At 41.5% G+C, this 19,050-nt stretch overlaps 1 protein-coding gene across 1 annotated transcript in view; it reads left to right on the top strand.

Moving 5' to 3' along the window:
* Window positions 1–19,050, top strand: part of LOC140688765 (uncharacterized) — a 55,002-nt gene that overhangs the window by 26,111 nt on the left and 9,841 nt on the right. The window contains exons 5-6 of the mRNA XM_072948700.1: window positions 12,593–12,702; window positions 14,043–14,166. Coding sequence (XP_072804801.1) covers window positions 12,593–12,702; window positions 14,043–14,166 — 234 coding nt within the window. The remainder of the gene's footprint in view (window positions 1–12,592; window positions 12,703–14,042; window positions 14,167–19,050) is intronic.

Raw genomic sequence — 19,050 nt, forward strand, 5'->3', positions numbered from 1 at the left:
ATCATGATTCTGAGATGGAGTTGCTTCAGGTTTATAGATTTTTGTTTTAACATTTGTGTTGAATTCATTCTCTAGGCATGATGATTCCTGTTGCCTTTGTGGAAAGTGTAGATGAAGGGAAACAAATGCTTTGTTTTGTTTTCAGGAGGCCTGACATGTTGATGAGAAAAGAGTAGAGGGTGGGCTGAGGAAAATAGTGACAGACCCTCACCTCCAGGCTGAAATTGATGAACAAAGAAATCAATTAAGTGTATCGGTATTTGACTAATAGAAGTCAGACAGCCCAGACTGTCTATTTATGCCCAGAGGAAAGTACTGAATTCACCTGCAGAATTAGGTGCTTTACCATGTAGAAGCAGCTTAGAGCAATCAGAAAAATCAGTCTTATGATGAGATATAAAAAGAATATAATATCTTTTATTTCTGAAACTTTTCTACGTTAAGTTGTGTAGAGCTAAAATTAAGTTTCAAGCACCAAGAGTTAAGAGTTTAGGTGGTTCTGTGGGATCGTTATTCAGGGATGTGTCTAGACCCTGCTGGAGTGGCCGAAGCTGGCAGGAAAAGACCCAGAGCCAGGATTTGTCATCCTAGGATGTCCTCCATAATGGTTCCATGTGGGAGCCCATGATTGAGTTAACAAGTTGTAACACATCCCAGCCGCCTGTCAACTTTAAGAAGAAAAAATGTGCTTATTAACTGCTTTAAAGCAAATACCTGTGCATCCTCACTCCTGTCTCCTTGCCATAAAAAGCAGAGACAATGCCTTGCTTGCATATTTGAGGTTACAGATAGCACACTGCTTATTGCACAGCAATGACCCAGGCCCTCAGCTATAAACGCCAGGCCTGCGTGGTATCAGATAGTCTATTATCCCCAAAACAGGGACCAGGCTGGTCTGGTGGTCTGCTTTGTAATGAACATGTCTAAAAAATGTATCTTGTTCCCCTCACCCCATGACTTCCCTAAAGGTAAACTAAGCCTTAGTACTCATGGTGGAGTCTACAATTTCTGTCTCATCCCTTCTTTCCCCAAGTTCCTGCCTACTATCTCACAACTGTTAATGACTTTTTCCTTTGATTATACACAATAAATATGGGAGCATTTGAGAGACTCGTGGAGTTGGCTCCCTAATCCCTCTCGCTTTCTTTCCTTTTTCCGCAGTCTTGAGTAATTCATTCCTTGTCGGTAAGACTTCCGCCAGCCAGAACCCACAGTTCCAGGTGAGAAGGATGCAGGCTTTATCCCTCCTACCCGAGGGAGAGAGAGGAGATAATTGAGATATGCTCCCCTGTGGTCCCTTCCTGCCCCAGGGCCACTCCAGTTCACCTGCAGCCTTCTGGCCTCTGCTCACAGGGCCTCTGTCCCAGGATTGACCGCAGCCTTTTATTCCCTTGTCAACATTCCCTGTGCCTTTCAGAGGTTGGTCTCTTCTCTGCAATTCAACCCTGGCAGATGTGATGGTGGTCAGCGTGCTGGTGGGTAGTTACTTGGGGACTCCCAGGAGCCATGCTGATTCTCCTGAGTCATTCGGGGTTACAGAACTGTCAAGCACTGCAGGAAGCCCATTTACATGAGTTCAACACAGCATTACATCACTTGCATTTTATTTTTGAATTTTCAGTGGAGAAATTATTTGTAGCACACTGTTCCAGATTTTAGGCCGCCTGCTTTCCTCACCACCATTTCCTTGTTGGCTCTGGTGCTTGTTTTAAGAACCAGGTTTCTTCTCTGGTTATTTCTAGCAGCTGGGCTTGCCGAATTCTTGATTTGCATTTGAAGCAGAATGCTTCTTCGTGATGTCAAACTGATTTTCCTTGTCATGTCTGAATATTTCTTGTACACTCAGCAACAGTTTCAAGTGAAGTGCTCTTGTCCAATTTTGGTTAACTAATATTTGCTGATCTCCTGCTTTCATGCTGAGGGCAGTTTCTTCTTCCTGTAATAAATGTTAGCAATTTGCATTTACTATGGAAGGTACTAATCCGAGGTGCTTTTGCTCTTAAAAGTTTTAATACAAATCACCCATTAAAATGTACAGCGGATTTTACTCTATGCCCAGAAATGTGCATCCCAGTCAATCTTAGAATATTTTCATCCCCCCAACAGGAAACCCAGTACGCATAAGCAGACATTATCAACTTCCCCATCCTCCCCAAGCCCCAGGGAGCCACTCTTCTGTCTCTGTGGATTTGCCTGTGCTGAACATTTCATGCAAATCGAGTCACTTCATGTAAGTGGAACCGTCTATTTTGACTGACTTCTTTCACACTGAGTAACGTTTTCAATGTTTGTCCACGTTGTGGCTTGGGTCAGTACTCTATGCTTTGCTATTGCTGAATAATATTCCACTGTATGGCTGGGCCCCTTTGTTTACCCATTCATCACGTGATAGACATTTGGGTTGTTTCTGTTTTTTGGCTCTGAAAATTAATGGCGAAAAGTAATGGTGAATATTCCTGTAGGAGTTTTTATGTTAACATTTGTTTTCAGTTCTCTTACTTGTGTGCCCAGGAAGCAGAATTGCTGGATCATTCAGAAGCCAAATGTTCAACTCTCTGAGGACGTGCCAGGATGTTTTCCAAAGTGGCCACGCTGTGTTACATCCTCACCAGCAATGGCTGCGGGCTCCGCTTCCTCTGTGTCCTCATTAGTGCTTGTTAATCTTTTTTTGATATTAACCTATTGTAGTGAGTGTGAAGCGGTTTCTCCTAGTTGTTTTGACTTGATTTCCTTTAGAGCTAATGTTATTGAACACCGTTTCATTGTGCTTATTGGCCATTTGTATATTTTCCTTGAAAAATATCTTTTCAGATTCTTTTTTCATTTTTTAATTGAGTTGACTTTTTATTGTTGAGCTGTGGAATTTTTTTTTGATACACAAATTCCTTATCAGATAAATGATTTGAAAAAATTTTCTCCTGAGTGTTGTTTTTTCACTTTCTGGATGGTGTCCTTTGAAGCAAAGTTTTAAAGTTTAATGGACTCCAATTTATATCTGTTTTCATTTTTCCTTGTGCTTTTGGGGTAATGTTTAATATCTGATGTATTTTATTAAAACTTGTATATATAAAATAACTTAATTCTTAGGACCGTTCTAGGAGATGGGTGCGGTTGTTGTCCCCAGTCTATGCATCGGAGACTGAGATGCAGAGAATTTGACTGACATATTAGTGTCAAAGCTACCCAGTGCTGTGGGAATTCAGACCCTTATGTTTTTCCCTAGCATCTGAGCTCAACACCACCATGCTCCAATCTTTCCAGGAAACGTTAATGAAAAAATGTTTACTTTTTTGATTTCTTGTTAGATTTTTTTCTTATTGGGGACCTCAAATTCTCATTTTCTTTTCGGATATCTGTGTCGATTTATTTTAGGTCTCATGTAGGGAGAAACATTGCTATCAGTTAACTTCTTTATTGCTCACTCTTCAGTGATGATTGTTGCTAATTGATCTAATCAAGTCATGCTTAAGTCTTTCCTGCTCATGACACTAACAACAGAGTCATGATTTATAGAATGCTCAAAGAAGAAAGTACTTGATTGATTTTATTTTGCCAACCAATCAAACCAATCAAATAAAACCCTGGTGTTGACACAGACTATAAGCCCTCCAAAATAGGGTCACTGTCTTCCTTGTGTTTCATTTGTTGGGTCACAGTGTCTGGATAGTGCCTTGCTGTCCAGCAGTTTTGTGAGGATACGGTGCTCGTGAATCATTGTAAGGACAGAATTTTGACAACAGACTGTTGTTCATTTCACGACGGAAAAGGTAATATAGAATTACTGTTCAGATCTGTTTTAAAATTAAGCTTTGAATTTTGGGAATAGTTCAAGAAACCATAAAAAGATTTTTTTCACTAATATTAGATCTATCTTAGACACATTATGTTTACAAAGCAGAGTAACTTATCAAGTAGATTTGACAAGAGGAGTGTAATATTGATTATTTGTTTTAGTTGAAATATTCTACCTGGGATAAAGTAATCAGTGCCTTTAAATGAACAAATACGTTTGTATTTCTATGCAACATGGGAGCAGACTTCATATGTTTCTATATAATATATATGACTGTGTGTTTTAATCTTTCTGTCAGTGTTTTAATAGTTTTTTAGCAATTTTGTAACTTTAGAATTCTTCTAAAAAAATCACCCCCAATTCTAGTGCAGTTTGTACTGTGTATCCTGTCTTATGCATGGGATTCTACTGTCCCCTCAGTGAGGAATTTCCTCTCCTATTGTGTTAGTAGCAGAGTTAAAGGAACTGTGATTTCTAGGCCTTTGCTCTCCATGTGTTTGCAGTTGGCTCTCAGTCACGATTTTCCCTTTCCAGAGTTTTCATTGTTAAATTAGAATTTCTGAAAATAACTATTAATATGTTGCATTGGTCTCCCTAGAAACTTGACGTCTTTGTGCTTTTCAGTTTTCAATTTATGAAAAATGCAAATGCACTCTTGTTTTTAAGTTGTCCTTTTTCAATAGATAGTTATCTCTTAATTGATAGAATAATTGTTTCCCAATGAATGAATCGGTGTGCATGTTTTAAAGGATAACTTACTTTTTATTTTTCTTATTGTAACAGTTATATTCATTGTAGAGAATTTAGTAAATAAGGATAAACACAGTAATAACTTCACAATGGCCTCTAATCTCACCTGGAGATACAGTTGTAAGGTTTGAAATTGAGAATTATAAGTCCTCTCAAATTTTTCTTTTTCAAGTACGTATTGGTTACTGAGATCCTCGAATTCCCATATGAATTGTAGCAGCAGATAGTCAGTTTCTGCAGAGGAGCCCGCTGGGATTGTGATCGAGACCACGTTGAATATACGGATCGCTCTGGGGAGCACTGCCATTCCAAGAGCACTTTCTTTTGATAGGGGAATGTGTGTGGAGTGTCTGTCCTGGTATTTAGGTCTTCTTTAACTTTTTTTTAACAATGCTTTGAGTTTACAGAGTATTATTTTACTTTAATTATCTTTGCCTTTATATTGAGGACAAGTGTGCAAGGTACCAGGATCAGAAATGTATTTGAGCCCCGCAACTTGCTGCCACCATGGACGTTGCTCTCTTGCTTCACCCGCTGTACAATCTTGCACAGAATACGACCTCAGTAACTCTCTCTTGAATGAATGATTATATGATTGTTGGATGATGCTTGAGAGTCATTGTGATGATTATTTTCCCCAGCCTTTCCCCAGTTCTTAACTATGCCCTTTCTCTTCCTAAACTCCAGCCTGGGTTTCAGCCTGCCTGTGGCATTGATTTTCCTTGTCTGTGGACTCTTCCTTTCACTGGTTCACGATAATGTTACATGTGGGCTGTGGAAACTTGCTAGATGTCAAGAAAGAGCTAATCCATTGTAGGCCAGTATTTTTAGAGTTTATTGTTTTATTGATTGAAATTAAATGAGGCTGCCCCCTGAGCCCTCCCGTGAGCACTTTTGACCTTCCTACAGCTGGTACTGCTCTAGTTGCTGCATGTGCCCTTTACCCAGCCTTGATTTTGTAATTGAATAAGTCACCATCACTGGAGCCGTCTCTTTAAAAGATAAAGAGAACATTTGCTCCTTTTCCCTGTTTGGGGACTTCTATGAGATGAGATCCCAGATAAAGAATGGAGCCCCACCTCTTTCTGACCCCCGCTGTTTCCGTTCCTTTCTTCAGGGGAAAAGACTACAATTCAACAGTATAAAGATTGATTGTGAGCTAATGAGATAGACAAGACAACCGATCATTTATTAAATACCCTTTCATGATAGAAACAAATGTATTATACACACAAACAGCACACAAAGCACGGTAGTACCATGGTTACAATCGTGGGTCCGAGTTCGTGTCCTGCTCTGGAGAGACCAGTCCTGTGAGATGGAGAACTGGTAAGTCGGCTTAGCCTCTCCAGGACTGGTTTTCTGTCCTGCAGAGACGGGGCTCGCTAGGCGTCCCCCCCGTAGAGGTGCTGTGGGGTGTAAATGACGCGCGTGGGCAGCCTGAGCACAGCTGCTCGTTCCTCGTAAGTGCACGGTAGCATAGCTTTTGCGGTGACGGCTTTATGACCGCCCCATGTAGACTGTCAGTGCTCTGAAGGGATGCCTTGTGGTTTGGAGATGGGATTCTCACTTCTGTAAATACCCAAGTATAGTGTTATTGGGCCCTGCTGATTTCAGTCTATTCTTTAGAAAGTACATATTGTAGATATATTTTTCAAGCATGCGTGCTTTTTTTCTTTTACTATTTAAAGTTCTACCCTCTCATCTCTTGGTGTTACTTTTCATAGAATCCAGGAAACAGTCCTAAGCTACCTGCCTCTTCACACTTTTCCGTGATGGTTTCCTTCCCTGATTAGAAGAGGGTTTTGCATAGGAAATTTTATTTGTTCCCCTTTTCTTGGAGTCTCTCTCTCTGTCTGCCCATCTCTCACCTCTCAATCTGTCCATTTCTCAACCCACTGTTTCTTCTGACATGTTCCAAAACGCATTTCAGGCAGCCTACAGAAGAACAGATACCAAATAAACAGGTGAGAAAATGGGGCCCAGTTCAGACAGTGAGGCTAGGAGGCGAGCCTGTGTGAGGGTTGCAGGCGTGAGACACATGCCTCTGCCATGTGACTTATAAGATGAAAAGCAGCAGTGTGCTTCAAGCTCCCAGCAGACACAGGGAAGCAGGGTTTGAGGGAGATGCTTACTGGCTGTGAAATAAATAAGTGACTTAGGAGAAGCCCAGCCTTTCCAGCTACTAAGGCTTAGGAGAATATTTTGAGTGCCTTCCAAAATCAGAGTATGGCATCTTTTCTTTTTTCAGAGTTCTATGTATAGTTGGTTACATTCTATACCTGGAAATTTCTCCAAAACTGCTTCCCACATGAGTCCCATGGCTCGGGAATTGGGTGGTTCTGCTCATTGACAGGGGTTGGCCAGAAACAGAAAATGAGAGCCTCAAAGGAGCCTGGGATTTGTCAGTTATGTTTTGTCAGTGCTGTAGGGTTCAAGAAATGCTTTCACCGTTTCTCTCCATCTGAGGCGGCAGCGTAATCTCTTACCAGCATCAGGAGCTCAGGGCCACGGGATGGTGGGGGCTGACTGCACTGCCGTCAAGACAGCTGAGCTAGTCACTGCAGGTGTGGTTCTTTTACATACTGCATTTCATGTTCTTTACTAGAATGTTTCAACAGGGAGTTAATTAACTGAGTTAATTAACATTTAATAAATATGATCTTTGTTGAAAAGACAGTTATAGGCAGAATATAAGCTGTGAAGTCTTTAAAAACGGTTTCATTACTGAAATTTCATTTGGGGAGATACACAGCTTATCTTATATATGCCTCTCTTTTAAAGTAACAAAGAAACAAGACAGAAAAAGCAGAGGATGATTTCTGTTCTTCTTCTCGGCTTGCAGGTGCCCTCACCCCCAGTAGCATCAATCAAGACACCAGCACTGACACTGGCCGTGCTCAGAACTGCCTCAGCCCTGAAGACACTGCTGAGAAATAGAAGGGGGCCACGCCTTGTTACAGCAGGTGCTCTCACTTTGTGGGTCCTTATGTAACTGCGTGGTGTTAATCAGGATCGCCCGTCCTACAATGTGTGATGCTGCTGCTTTATCTCCTAGTTACTTGTTTCTCTAAGTATTCTTGTATTATTCTCCAATGCGTAGTACTACACACCTAAAAATGCTTTTTTCAGATGAAAAAGAATGTGCATTTAAAATAATAAGTCTGAAAAAGTGGGCAAAAGAGGCTATCCTTGTCCCGCTATTCAAAGATAATAATTAACACGTTAACGTATATTTTCGTCAGTGTGTATCACCTCTGTCATAAAAAACCAGAGAGCACTCTGTGACTGTTTACTGTGTGGACACCTCCATTTTCCATTCGGCTTTTTATATGTTTTTCTACAATATTCTATCTCCTCTGGCATGATTTTTGATGACCAGTATAGCATTCTGTCTTGTGGAGGCATCGTCCATTTTACTTCGGGCTTAAATAAACTTTTAAATTCCAAGTATACTTAACTGAAATACTGAAAAGGGAACTGTGGTGGTACAGGAAGGCCCTACCTCCCTTCCCCTTATTTCTGAAGAGTAAAAACTGTTGAAAATTGGGTATATATATTTCATGATCTTTATGCCTATGACATACATATATACACACATATGAGAATTCCATGTATACGTGTGTGTATATATGCTTTATTTAAAAATGAGACCATACTATATGTTTTTCTGCAGCTCGCTTTAATCACTCAGGTGTATATCATAGACGTCCTCCCACTCCAGACTCACACGGTCCTTTCAGATAGAGTGGAGGGGTCTCCTGATTTGCGGGTGTGGTCTCTTTCCCATGCACAACTTTGGTGAGAGAATGCTGTGGACAAGGCCCTGGACCACGGTGAAACGCCGGCTCCCTCATTGCTCGCAGCTTGTCGTGATTTACCGCATCATTGTCTTGATGGTGGACAGTTAAGTTTTCTCCATTTTCCACTGTCAGAAATGATATTTGACTGGCATCCTTGTACAGACATTCCTGTGATCTTGTATGAGTATTCCTTTAGTTAAGTCTTCTGGAAATTTAGTCCCTGGATGTGACATTTACATTCATCACAGACTCCTTTCAAGTAACTCTAGAAATTCCTTCCATAGGGGAATGAAAAGATGCACAATTACTTATGTAACCAATTCTCTATTGCTGGATATGATTTCACTTCAGTTTTTCTTCCCACCATTGTAAACAGTGCTGTGTAAATGCCCTGATGGGTACATCTTTTTGGACTAAATTTGTTTTTTCCTAAAGGAAACGATTCCTAGAAGTGGTGTTGAGTTAGTGTGTACGTACGTTTTTCAGAGTTTACATATCCATTGACATGTCGTCCTCTGAAAATGTCGCTCATGGTTTCTTCTCCCACAGATGGACACTAGATAGAATATCTTTTAAAAATATTTGCCAATATGATGAGCAAAAGTGCTTTTTCATTGTTTTAGTTTGCATTAGATGACCAGTGAGGTATTGAGCATTTTTTAAAATGAATGATTCCTTTTATCCTTTGCACATATTTAAGTGGGGGAGCTTCTTGTTGCTTTGTGACAGCTCTTTGTATGTTATGAACATTAACTTCTTGTCTTCAACAACATGTATCACAGAGCTTTTTCTTGTCATTTCTTGCCTTTCATTTTGTTTAGGAGGATTTTTATTTTGGTAGTGTCTCAAAATATTCTTATGATAATAAATGTATTCCTTATGGGTTTTATCTTTGACATTATTCTTAAAAATAATTTCTTATACTGGAATAAATCTCCTCTGTAGGTCTTTTTTAATCTCTAAGATGGAGATGATAATAGTACTTGTTAATGTAAGGGTAAGTTGAGTTAATAAGAGCAAAGTGTTGTATTTGCTGTTATTAGTACTTTTTAATATTTACATCACTGTCTGTAATTTATCTTGTGGTCCTTATGAGAGGAATAGTATTTATTCTTTCCAGGTGATTCTCTGATTGTCTCAGGACAATTATTGATGTCATACTTTTCTCTTTGATTTGAAATCCCACCTTTACAAAATACTTATGTACACTAGAGTCTCTTTTTGAGCTCATGGTTCCCTTCTGTCAATCTGCCTTTCTTACTCCAGCACCATAACTTACATATTGTAAAAATTTATTTAATAATTGGCAGTCTGAATTTTTTTTCATTCTTTTCTTCCATCCCAAATTTTCTTGTCTAGTATTATGATTTTATTATTCCTGAAGAATTCCAAAATATTTTGTTCAAGTTAAAAAAAAATCAGATTGGAGTTGTCATGGGAGTTTTCAGTAAGTTTTGAATTATTCTGATGAGAACTTACATCTTTACAAAACTGCTTTCCTCCATGCAATTTGTTGATGTCTCTACATTCTCACCTCTTACTTTACCCCTCAGTACAGTCCTGAAGTTTCTCCATTTAGAACATGGGCATTATTTTTTAACTTATTCCAGATTATTGTTTATGTTTTTGTCAATTTTGTAAGTGAAAATTTTTTGCTATTATATTTTTAAATGCTTAAAACTGAAATTTAGAAAGGAAGATTCGGTTTGTAAATACTCACTTTGTAATTTGTCATTTAAAATTGTAAGTATTAAGTAGTTGTTCCAGAATCCTTTCTTTTTTGTTTTTAAAAATTTGTGTCGAAGATTCTCAAAATGGTCATAGCTAAGTAGTATAGGTGGGGAGACAGATGGAGAGAGGTAGTGTGGCTCATGTACAAACTGTGAGCAGTGTCATGGCTGCCTTTAGGCTGGAGAAACCACAGAAGAGCCCAGGTTAGACAAGGAATGGCTTTGTATGCACTTGAAAGCCAGCTTTCCTGCCTGTATGGTGAAGCCTGGTGGGCGTGGCAGGTAGATGATCAAGGTCTGATCAAGGTCATTTGCTGCACAGAGCGCTGTGTCTGTGAGAAATGGTGACCATTGCCATGGGAAATGCTTGGTGCCAGGAACAATGCAAGGGAGCTGGGGAGCCTGTGTTAAGGATTTTCCAGTCCTGGGAGTGGGAAGATCAGACTCTGCATTCAGATCTGAGTTTGAATTAATCCTCTTTAGTTTACTGGACCTCTGACCTTTGTCAAGTTATGCATCCTGTTTGAACTCCTGCTTTGTTGTCTCTCAAAACAGGAGAATTACAGCCTGCTGCTAGAGTCTTTGATCAGGGTAAATGATTTGTGTCTATAAGATGCCACGTACAGTCACAAGCTAAGTGAGCAATGAGCTGTCCCCTCTTCTCCTGCAACTCAGGGCTCGATAAGTCATCAGCGGAAAGCGAGTCCCTAATTTGTATGTGTTGCAAGGAAGAACAAAACTAACGTCTTGCCTTTCCCTGGTATTATTCTTACTTCTTTGCTTCATGTACCTCTTTCCTCCTTCACTCTCCCCTTTCACCTCCTCCACCAAGAGCCTGAGACTCTCTCAGAACACTAGATTCAAATTATTTAAATGTTGGCTCATTCCCATGAAATGACAGTGACTTAAAAAAACTGTACACATCCCAGAATTCATTGTATTTGATTTACACACACACACACGTGCACATACACACACACACACACACAATCAGGCTACCTCCCATTTGCTGAGGGAGAAGGACCACTTTTTCTGAGTTTTCATTTACTCAGCATGAGAGCAGTCTCTTAAGCAGAATTTCACCTGGCTTCATGCATGGTTTTTTAAATTGGATTTCTGCTTTTTGTCCATAAAAATATTCTCCTATTATAAGACAGGAAGTGGAGACATAGATATTCTGCTGAGATATTGGTGTTATCATATTTGAGTTTTAATGGACATAAGACGGCATAGAGTCATAAACTATTATGGATGAGAATCCATGATGATGTAACTTGGACAAGAACCTGGGTCTCCTGCCATCGTGTCCACGCGGGTGAAGAGGCAACTGTGTGGGGGATGGCAGGGAAACTTCTTGCTTGAGTTCCAGGTTCTTGTTAGTTTTCATTGCTCAGCTGCCTTTAGTTTATGTCCATGAGGCCTCTCATGGGAAGGTCACCATGTTCTGAGAGACTGAGTTACTAATCAGCAGAAAGCTCTGGACCCACTCATATTTTCCAGAGTTTTTCTGCTGACCTGCTGACACTTTATATAAATGAGACCTAACAAACTACTGGATATAAAATCCTTATTGTTATCATTTGCCCTCGAGTTCCATAGGAATGGGGCGCTGTCTCAGGCTGTCTAAGGCTAGATCTGAACAAAGATAGGGTGATAGGCTCTGCTGCTGGACCCTCCCCAGTCAAATGGGATTTCCACCTTAGTTTTTAGAATCAGGCAGATGAGTTCAAATCTTGTCTTTACCAGTTATTAGCTTGGTGAACTTGGGGAAATAACTACTTTTTTGGTTCCAATTTTCTTTATCTGTAAATAAGTTCAGTATTTATTTTAGGGTTTTTGTTTTAGAATTGAATGCGCTAATTCCCTAATTTATTCCTAAAATACTGATCACAAGGTTCTATGCTGGTGCCTTAGTAGTTGATTACTAAGGGACTCAACAGTAAGAATGGGGGTGGGGCCCCCTGGATCATACAGCTTATATTCCAGGATATGCTTGTAAAAGACAGGATTGCAGTGGATTTTTAGTAAATGTCCATTCCTTTCCTAATCCCCATTGATTGAGTATATATCTTTATACTAATATATGAACAATTTTTTTTGCAGTTTAAATCTCTTTGTAGTATTTAAAGAATGTAGCTATAACAAAAATACGTGAAATAAAATGACTTGACTTTTATTTTCCTTTCAGTAAGCAAAACAAAATAAAATAGAAAAGAAAAGAAAAGAAAAAGTATTGAAGGAGTAGAAATAATTTTATTTCCGTGGAATCAACTCCCTATGTTAGGTTTTTCCGTTGTGTTGTTCAACAGCATATAAAATTAACAGGTTGTGACTTCAGTGTTGATAGCTAGGTGAGTATAGTTTCTTTTTGTGGTTGTCTTTGATGAATTATTTGCACTAGATCATAAATGATGTGCATGTTACATATTGGAAACGAGGAAACATTGGAGACATATTACCTCCAATGCAGTCATTTTGTTACCGAGTCCAAACTCGTTCTGCTCGCCGCATGACAGGCCAATAAACCGGGAGATGAGGTGTTGGAGCAAGGAATAGTGACTTCACTTGCAATGCTGGCAGACCCAGAAGACGGCAGACTGATGTCCTGGAGAACCATCTTCCCCAAGTAAGAATTCAGTCTCCTTTTATACTAAAAAGGGGCGGGGTTGTGGTTGGTTGTTGCATACTTCTTGCTTTATGAATTGTTTGTCCTTTGAATCCGCTGTTCTTGCAGCTGTCCATGTGGATCAAATCATGGTACCCCTGTAAAACCTCCAAAAAAACAAAGGCTATTCTCTAGTATGCAACTTGCCATCTCTACAGAAGTGCAGATGAGCTAACATTTTTAAAGATCAGGGCCAGGAGAATAGGCTTTCCTGTACATTTCAGGCTAAAGGCAACTTTCTTTTTCAAATGGTGCAGAGCTACCAAGTCTGAGCCTAGGAAACAGGGCACAGGTTTAAACTCAAAGGAACAGATCTAACATAGGGTAAAAACTGTTATATTTTATTACAATTCCCTTTCCAGCTTCATAGATAATTTTAGTAAGAAATATGAGCAATTTTATATTTTTGCTTCTTAATAACCGATAAGTGGACCAACTATATTTTGTGAGCAGGGATGCTGTGCAGGCATTGGGGTGACAGCAAACTCTTGTTGGGGGTGGCCGACCCTGCAACATCTCTGATGCCCCGTGAGTGTTGGTGAGGGTCCCCGTAGCCAGGGGCTCTCTTCAGGAACCAGCATATGGGCATTGACCTCTGGAGACCTCTTTTTCGGCTGCAGGAATTTTTTTCAGATATTGAGATTGAAAAATCACTCCAGCTGGGAATAATTAGGGAAAAAAAGAAAAGGAAAAGGGTTTGGAGTAGAGTAGAAGAGTAGGACATAAGATCACGGAGCCTGAGTGCTTGGCAGCGGGGCCTCGGGAGAGAGGGGAGCAGAGGGGGGAGGGGCCTGGCTCCAGAACCAGCTCCTGTAATTGTCCCCGCGCGCAAACCACATAGCTTTAAATTGGCCTGGGCCACCTCTCTGGGCTGGATATCACCCTGGGCAGAACCGTGGTATCTGTAAAGTAAAATGACTTCACAACTATTGCACAGAGCTGCTGGTGTAAGAGAGCCTAAGCCTGTCTCAGAGTGCAGGGGACAATCGGAAAGGAATGGCAAAATTTCCACTGACAATTGAAATTTTGTTAAATAGCCTGCTACAGTTGTTTGCATCACTTGAATGAATGCAGGCATATTTCTGTGGGCATTTATAGGTTCACTCAACCCCACCAGCCCCTCTTGCCCCCATCGGAGATGGGCTTTCTCAAGCACAGTGCCCCTCCTGCTTGGGTGGAAAACGCTGCTGGTCCTTGCCTGGGGCCGGGCTGCTGCAGGGCACTGAATCCCCGAGGCACGGACTGTGAGATACGACAGGAACATCTCTGCCCTTGACTGGGTGCCTCCGTTTCCCCTGCAGTGTAAAAATGCCGGTGACTGAGTTAGAAGCATGCTTCCAAGCTGTCCATGTCCTTGGCATCCAGAAGCGGAGCCTGGAAGCTTTCGAAATTATCCAGAATGCGGTTTACATTCACCTTCAGCAGGTGAGTGTATGTCCTTACACAAGTGGAGGAATTACTGCAGTTTTCCTGGAACTTTCTCACTACAAGTCCATTTGATTTTTCTGTGCTAGGATTCAGTATGGCCTGCTAAAAACTCTGGAGTGAGATCTTGAAACCCTGATGAAGAGCATTATTTATTTCATTTCTCTATATGATACTCTTTTACTTTTAAAATTCAGAATTTTTGGTTGTTTCAGGAATTTTTGGGGGGGTTGGAGAATCATGTTTGCTCTTACCATCTTTGCAACCTGTTGCTTTGTGCCTCTCATCTGTCTTCTGTCACTTGTGAGGCGGTACCATTTGTGACCCTGTCCGGGTTTTTCATGTTATAAAACATAAAGCCTGTAAAAGTACAGTCCCTTTTCCTCCGAAGACATTCCACAAATACTCCTTTAACCTGGGTGTGGTTTTAAGAAGACAGAATCTTTAGAACATGTCCTTGCAGGTTGCTAGTGCAAAATCCCAAAATCAATAGTCTAGCTCAACATCTAAAATCTTTCTAATTTACCTTGGAATTGTATGGATAAGTGAAGCAGTTTGCTAAGAACTCAGACCAGGTTTAGAATACAGGCTGGTGTAGCTCAGCAGGTCCTCCCAAGCTGATGCTCTGCCAGAGGGCGGGGCCGAGGGGAGAGGGCGGGTCCTGCCCTCCCTGAGGTGACAATTTCATGGCAAAGACTTTCACCTGGTGAAGAACTTGGAGTTTCTTCTAAGAAGAGTGGGTCTGAAAAGAGTCCAAAAAGTGCGGGAGTGACACAGTCCCATTTGTCTCAAGTAGGGGAGAGCGGCTGTGGGGCCACTTAGGAGACTCGTGAGTCCAGGTGGGCAGTGTTGGTGGCTTCCACTTGAGCGGTGGGACGGTCAGTGTTTAAAAGCGAACAGATTGAAGGCATGTTTAGATGGTAAAAAGGAAAGGATAAAGGCTGGCTGTGAATGCAGGATGGAGTAAGGCCCAGGTTTCAGGGTGGATTAATGAGGTAAATGATGGTCCTTCTGTGCTCTGAGGAGGGAAAGCTGCAGAGGGAGTTCTGCGGAAAACTGATGAGTTCAGCTGTGGGTAAAGTGAAAGGTTGTTAGATGTGTGGTCTGGGAGCTCAGGTGAGAGCCAGTAGTGAGTAGGGGGAGGTGAGAGGGACTTTCAAATAATTTTGTATTGTGAACATACAAATAAGTATGAGTAATGACACATTTAACACCTCTATATTCTGGATTTAAAGCCCAGTAACATTTTGCTATACTGACTGCAGAGGTTCTTAATATTTTTTAATAGAAATAAGTAGAAACAAAATAGTGGAGTTAGTGAGCATCTTAGAGTAGATATGTGTCCTTGTATGTATTTTTATACCTCATCTGTTTATAAACATAATCTACAAAAAGTTATCTTCCTTAGCATAAGAGTTAAACACAGGGACGTGACACACATTGTTGGGGGTTGAAGCTGATCTTCTCGGGCAAATTATGGACCCTCTCTTTGCCTTAGTTGCATCGTCTGTGACTGCCCCAGGGCCCCTCATCACAGCTGATTTCCTAGAGTAGATGTTGAGAGGGAGGCTGTTGAAGGGAGTAAGAGGTGGCAACTGCTAGGGATATTGAAGAGAGAGACAAAAACAGATTAAAGCCGATAAACTGAGTACAAATACCCTCTAAATAGAAGGAATCCTGCAGTGTTTTGAGCCACTTATCATAAGGGAAAGAAAATCACGTGGATCCAAAGCTCTTGAGCATATGAGTATTGTGAGTGGGAGGGTGTCAATATAAAAGTGTTGAGAAAAGGCCTCTTTGTTTTCCTTGACATTACCAGTAAGGATGGGGAGCAGAAGCGAAACCCTCTGCTGCACAGTTGAAGGTGCTGTTTTGTGTGAAACTGACCAAAGTTTGGAAAACAGTCATCAGCGATGCTGGCAAATGAAGAGGCTTCTGGATTGGGTGGGACACTTGCTGTGACTTCCAGGTGACCTGCTGGCTGGGGGCTGTGTGGCGGGCAGTAGTTTTGCAGGGTAGCCCGGGCATAATCCCTGGCTCTGATGCTGCTGGTCTGATTAACAGACCTGGGCGCACACTGTCCTAATGGGGCAGCTCAGGATGTGGCCTGGGACCCCTGCCGTGCTGAGAACAAGAAGAGGGCTCCCCTGAGGGGGTGTCCCTGCGGAGAGTGGAAACGTACTCCTGCAGGGGAGGAAGAGCCTCTGAGCAGCGGGCCGGATGCACAGGCAAGACCAGCATGAGCACTGATGTTTCCGGGAGCCGGAAATCATACAGGGGCCCAAACAGCCTTGTTCCTGAGAGACTGGAGGGAATAGATGCTGAAAAGGCAGGCTAGGGTCAGACCGTGTGGTGGGTTATGGGTGACAGGAGAGGATTGTTCAGGCAGGCACGAGACAACCCTGTGGGCGTCCCAGCTGGGGCGTCACGCCGAAGGGAAGAACAGAGTTATAGACTTTGCCACTTATTAGCTGTGTGACTTTGAGCAATATCACCCCACCTCTCTCTATATATATCTTCATATGTAAAGTGACACAGTGACAAGGTCGTGTCATCAGAAGTATTAGCTTAGCTCTGATCCTCTTTGTCCAGTCCTGTCAGTGCTTCCCTGCAAGGTTCTGCAACGGCTGCTTTTACCCTGAGACGGGAGGGCTTAGAGGGACATTGTAATACCCGAGGGCAGGAAGGGGTTGCTTTAAAAGCAGACATGTAACCGCCTGCAGCTGCAGACCTGCAGGCAGTTTGGTTGACGGTCCCTGAGAGGACTTTGGAGGCCTTAGCGTCGTCTTAAGTCTTGTTTCCCCTTGGGGACCGGATTTGCCTTTGGGGATTGATGTTGAAGATTTGAGCTTCTGCAAAGCTGTTTTCAGAGATGTGTATATACGTAAAATATCATATAAAATAAAATGATTTATTTAACGTGTGCGACTTTGTAGCTGTTAGGAACAGCTCTGTTGGCCTGGTCTCCACGGAGGACACCAAGGGTGAGCAGAGCGTGCAGGAGGGCAGGCAGCCTGCAGTGCTTCTGCGGGGTGTTCTCCCCAGCAGGGCGCTCTGCTGAGTTGAGTCTTCTATGAGTTTGGTTGCCAGAGGAGCAGACAGCAAATTAATGAGTTCTGGAGGGATTGTATAATGACAGGAAGAAATAGGAACCTGGAGATTTTCCGGACTAAAACACGCTTTTGGTTCCTGATTCAGTGTGTTCCATTACAGAATTGATGTGTTGTGTCTATTCTGGAACGTCATTGAAATAAACGTTCAGCCTAAATGTTAAGGGCTTTTTTGATTTGGCTGGAGGACTCGAGCCGGGATGACAGCCTCTCAGATCACTCTGAGGGACTGCTCCCAAGAGGTAGGGGAGGAGCTAGGATATATAGAAGCATACAACAAGGACCAGGTAATTGGAACAATAAAATATTGCTTGTTATCTAAAGAAAACCAGATATCTCAAGTTCAAGTATTTACTGCTTTTCTATGTATGGTGAGAAGCAAACATCTGGGTCATTGAATTCATTCCTTTGGCAAGCACCTGGCTATCTAGGGCCAGTATCCTGTCCTTTCTTACTCTGAGTCTGCTCAGAGGGCACCACTGTGAGTGGCTGAGAGGCCGGGCTGCAGGCATGTACTCGCTGTGGGTTGGCAGCAGCCGCTGATGACTCGGATTCAGCATTCTTTGTTTACTGTCATGGTTGCAGTATTTTCATTCACACTGTAGTATTTTCATTCACAGTGCTCCCCCTTGGTCCTAAATTCGACCAATATTTTGAGAGACATTTCATGACCAATTTTGTCCCACGGTGCTAGGATGGCTCATTCCTAGTTCAGGTGAAGAATCTTCTGAGTTGCCATTCAAGGTGTAATTTTTTTTATCAGACCCTTTTGATAACTAAAAGTTATCTGGATCACCTGTCTTACAAGTCTATTATGATACAGAAAGTGTTTACCCATCTTTGCTCATTCCCATACCTAGAATCACACTATTATATTTATTTTATTCAGGGTTATAAATTTTATCTGTTTCTTCAAGATGTTTAGCCATCATCAATCTTGTGGGCCTAGTTACACATTGGGAAATGTAACAGACAACAATTTTATAAAATAGACAGGATATAAGTAATACAGTTAGTAACGTTAATAAAGTCACGAGTAAGAATTTAATAGTCGAGAAGTTGTATTTTTGGGTTAAAATTTTGCTTGTGTTTCTGAGTTTGATCCTATGAGAAAGTTCATATTTATGGTCAGGGTCAGAGCAGGTATTAATTGGCCAGTTGAAATCTCCCACCTTGTAAGATCAACAGTGGCCTAAACAGAACTATAAATTCTTTTTAGAATAACGTTTCTGAGGGCTATCTAGTTAGAGCCTTGGAGTAAGGAATCCCACCAAGGTAACACAGAAGTACTAGACATAGGTAATTTATCATAAACTTAACAAGTGGGGTAGTTCATAATCAAAGGTTGGAGAAATTATCAAAGTAATTGGTATACAGGCCTGGTCCGATGTCTTGGGTCAGCTGTCTAGCTCAGATGTCGTCTTCTTCTCATCCTGGTCTGGTAGCTTTTTCTCCATTTGGGCATTGTTTTAAGGTGAGTAGCACTCGATAGGCCAGTGCACTGCAGGGGCTGTTTCAGATAGGAAATGAATCCGAGAGTCCGTTTCCTTCAGCTTTGGTGTGTATGGTCTGGTAAAGAGTACCTGAAAAAGGGTCCTTCCATTCAGGTTGGAGACAGTTCTTTAAGTCATGCCTGTTGCAGTATGTATAATCCCCTGGCTGCAGGTCATGGGGCATTGGAACTTTACCCAAGGATAGATTACTGAGCTTCAGAAACAAACCTAGAGTATTCTTTGCATAATTCAATTAAACTGTACAGCAATGTGACATAACA

The sequence above is a fragment of the Vicugna pacos genome, chromosome 23, assembly GCF_048564905.1.
Source record: "Vicugna pacos chromosome 23, VicPac4, whole genome shotgun sequence".
NCBI classification, from domain to species: Eukaryota; Metazoa; Chordata; class Mammalia; order Artiodactyla; family Camelidae; genus Vicugna; species Vicugna pacos.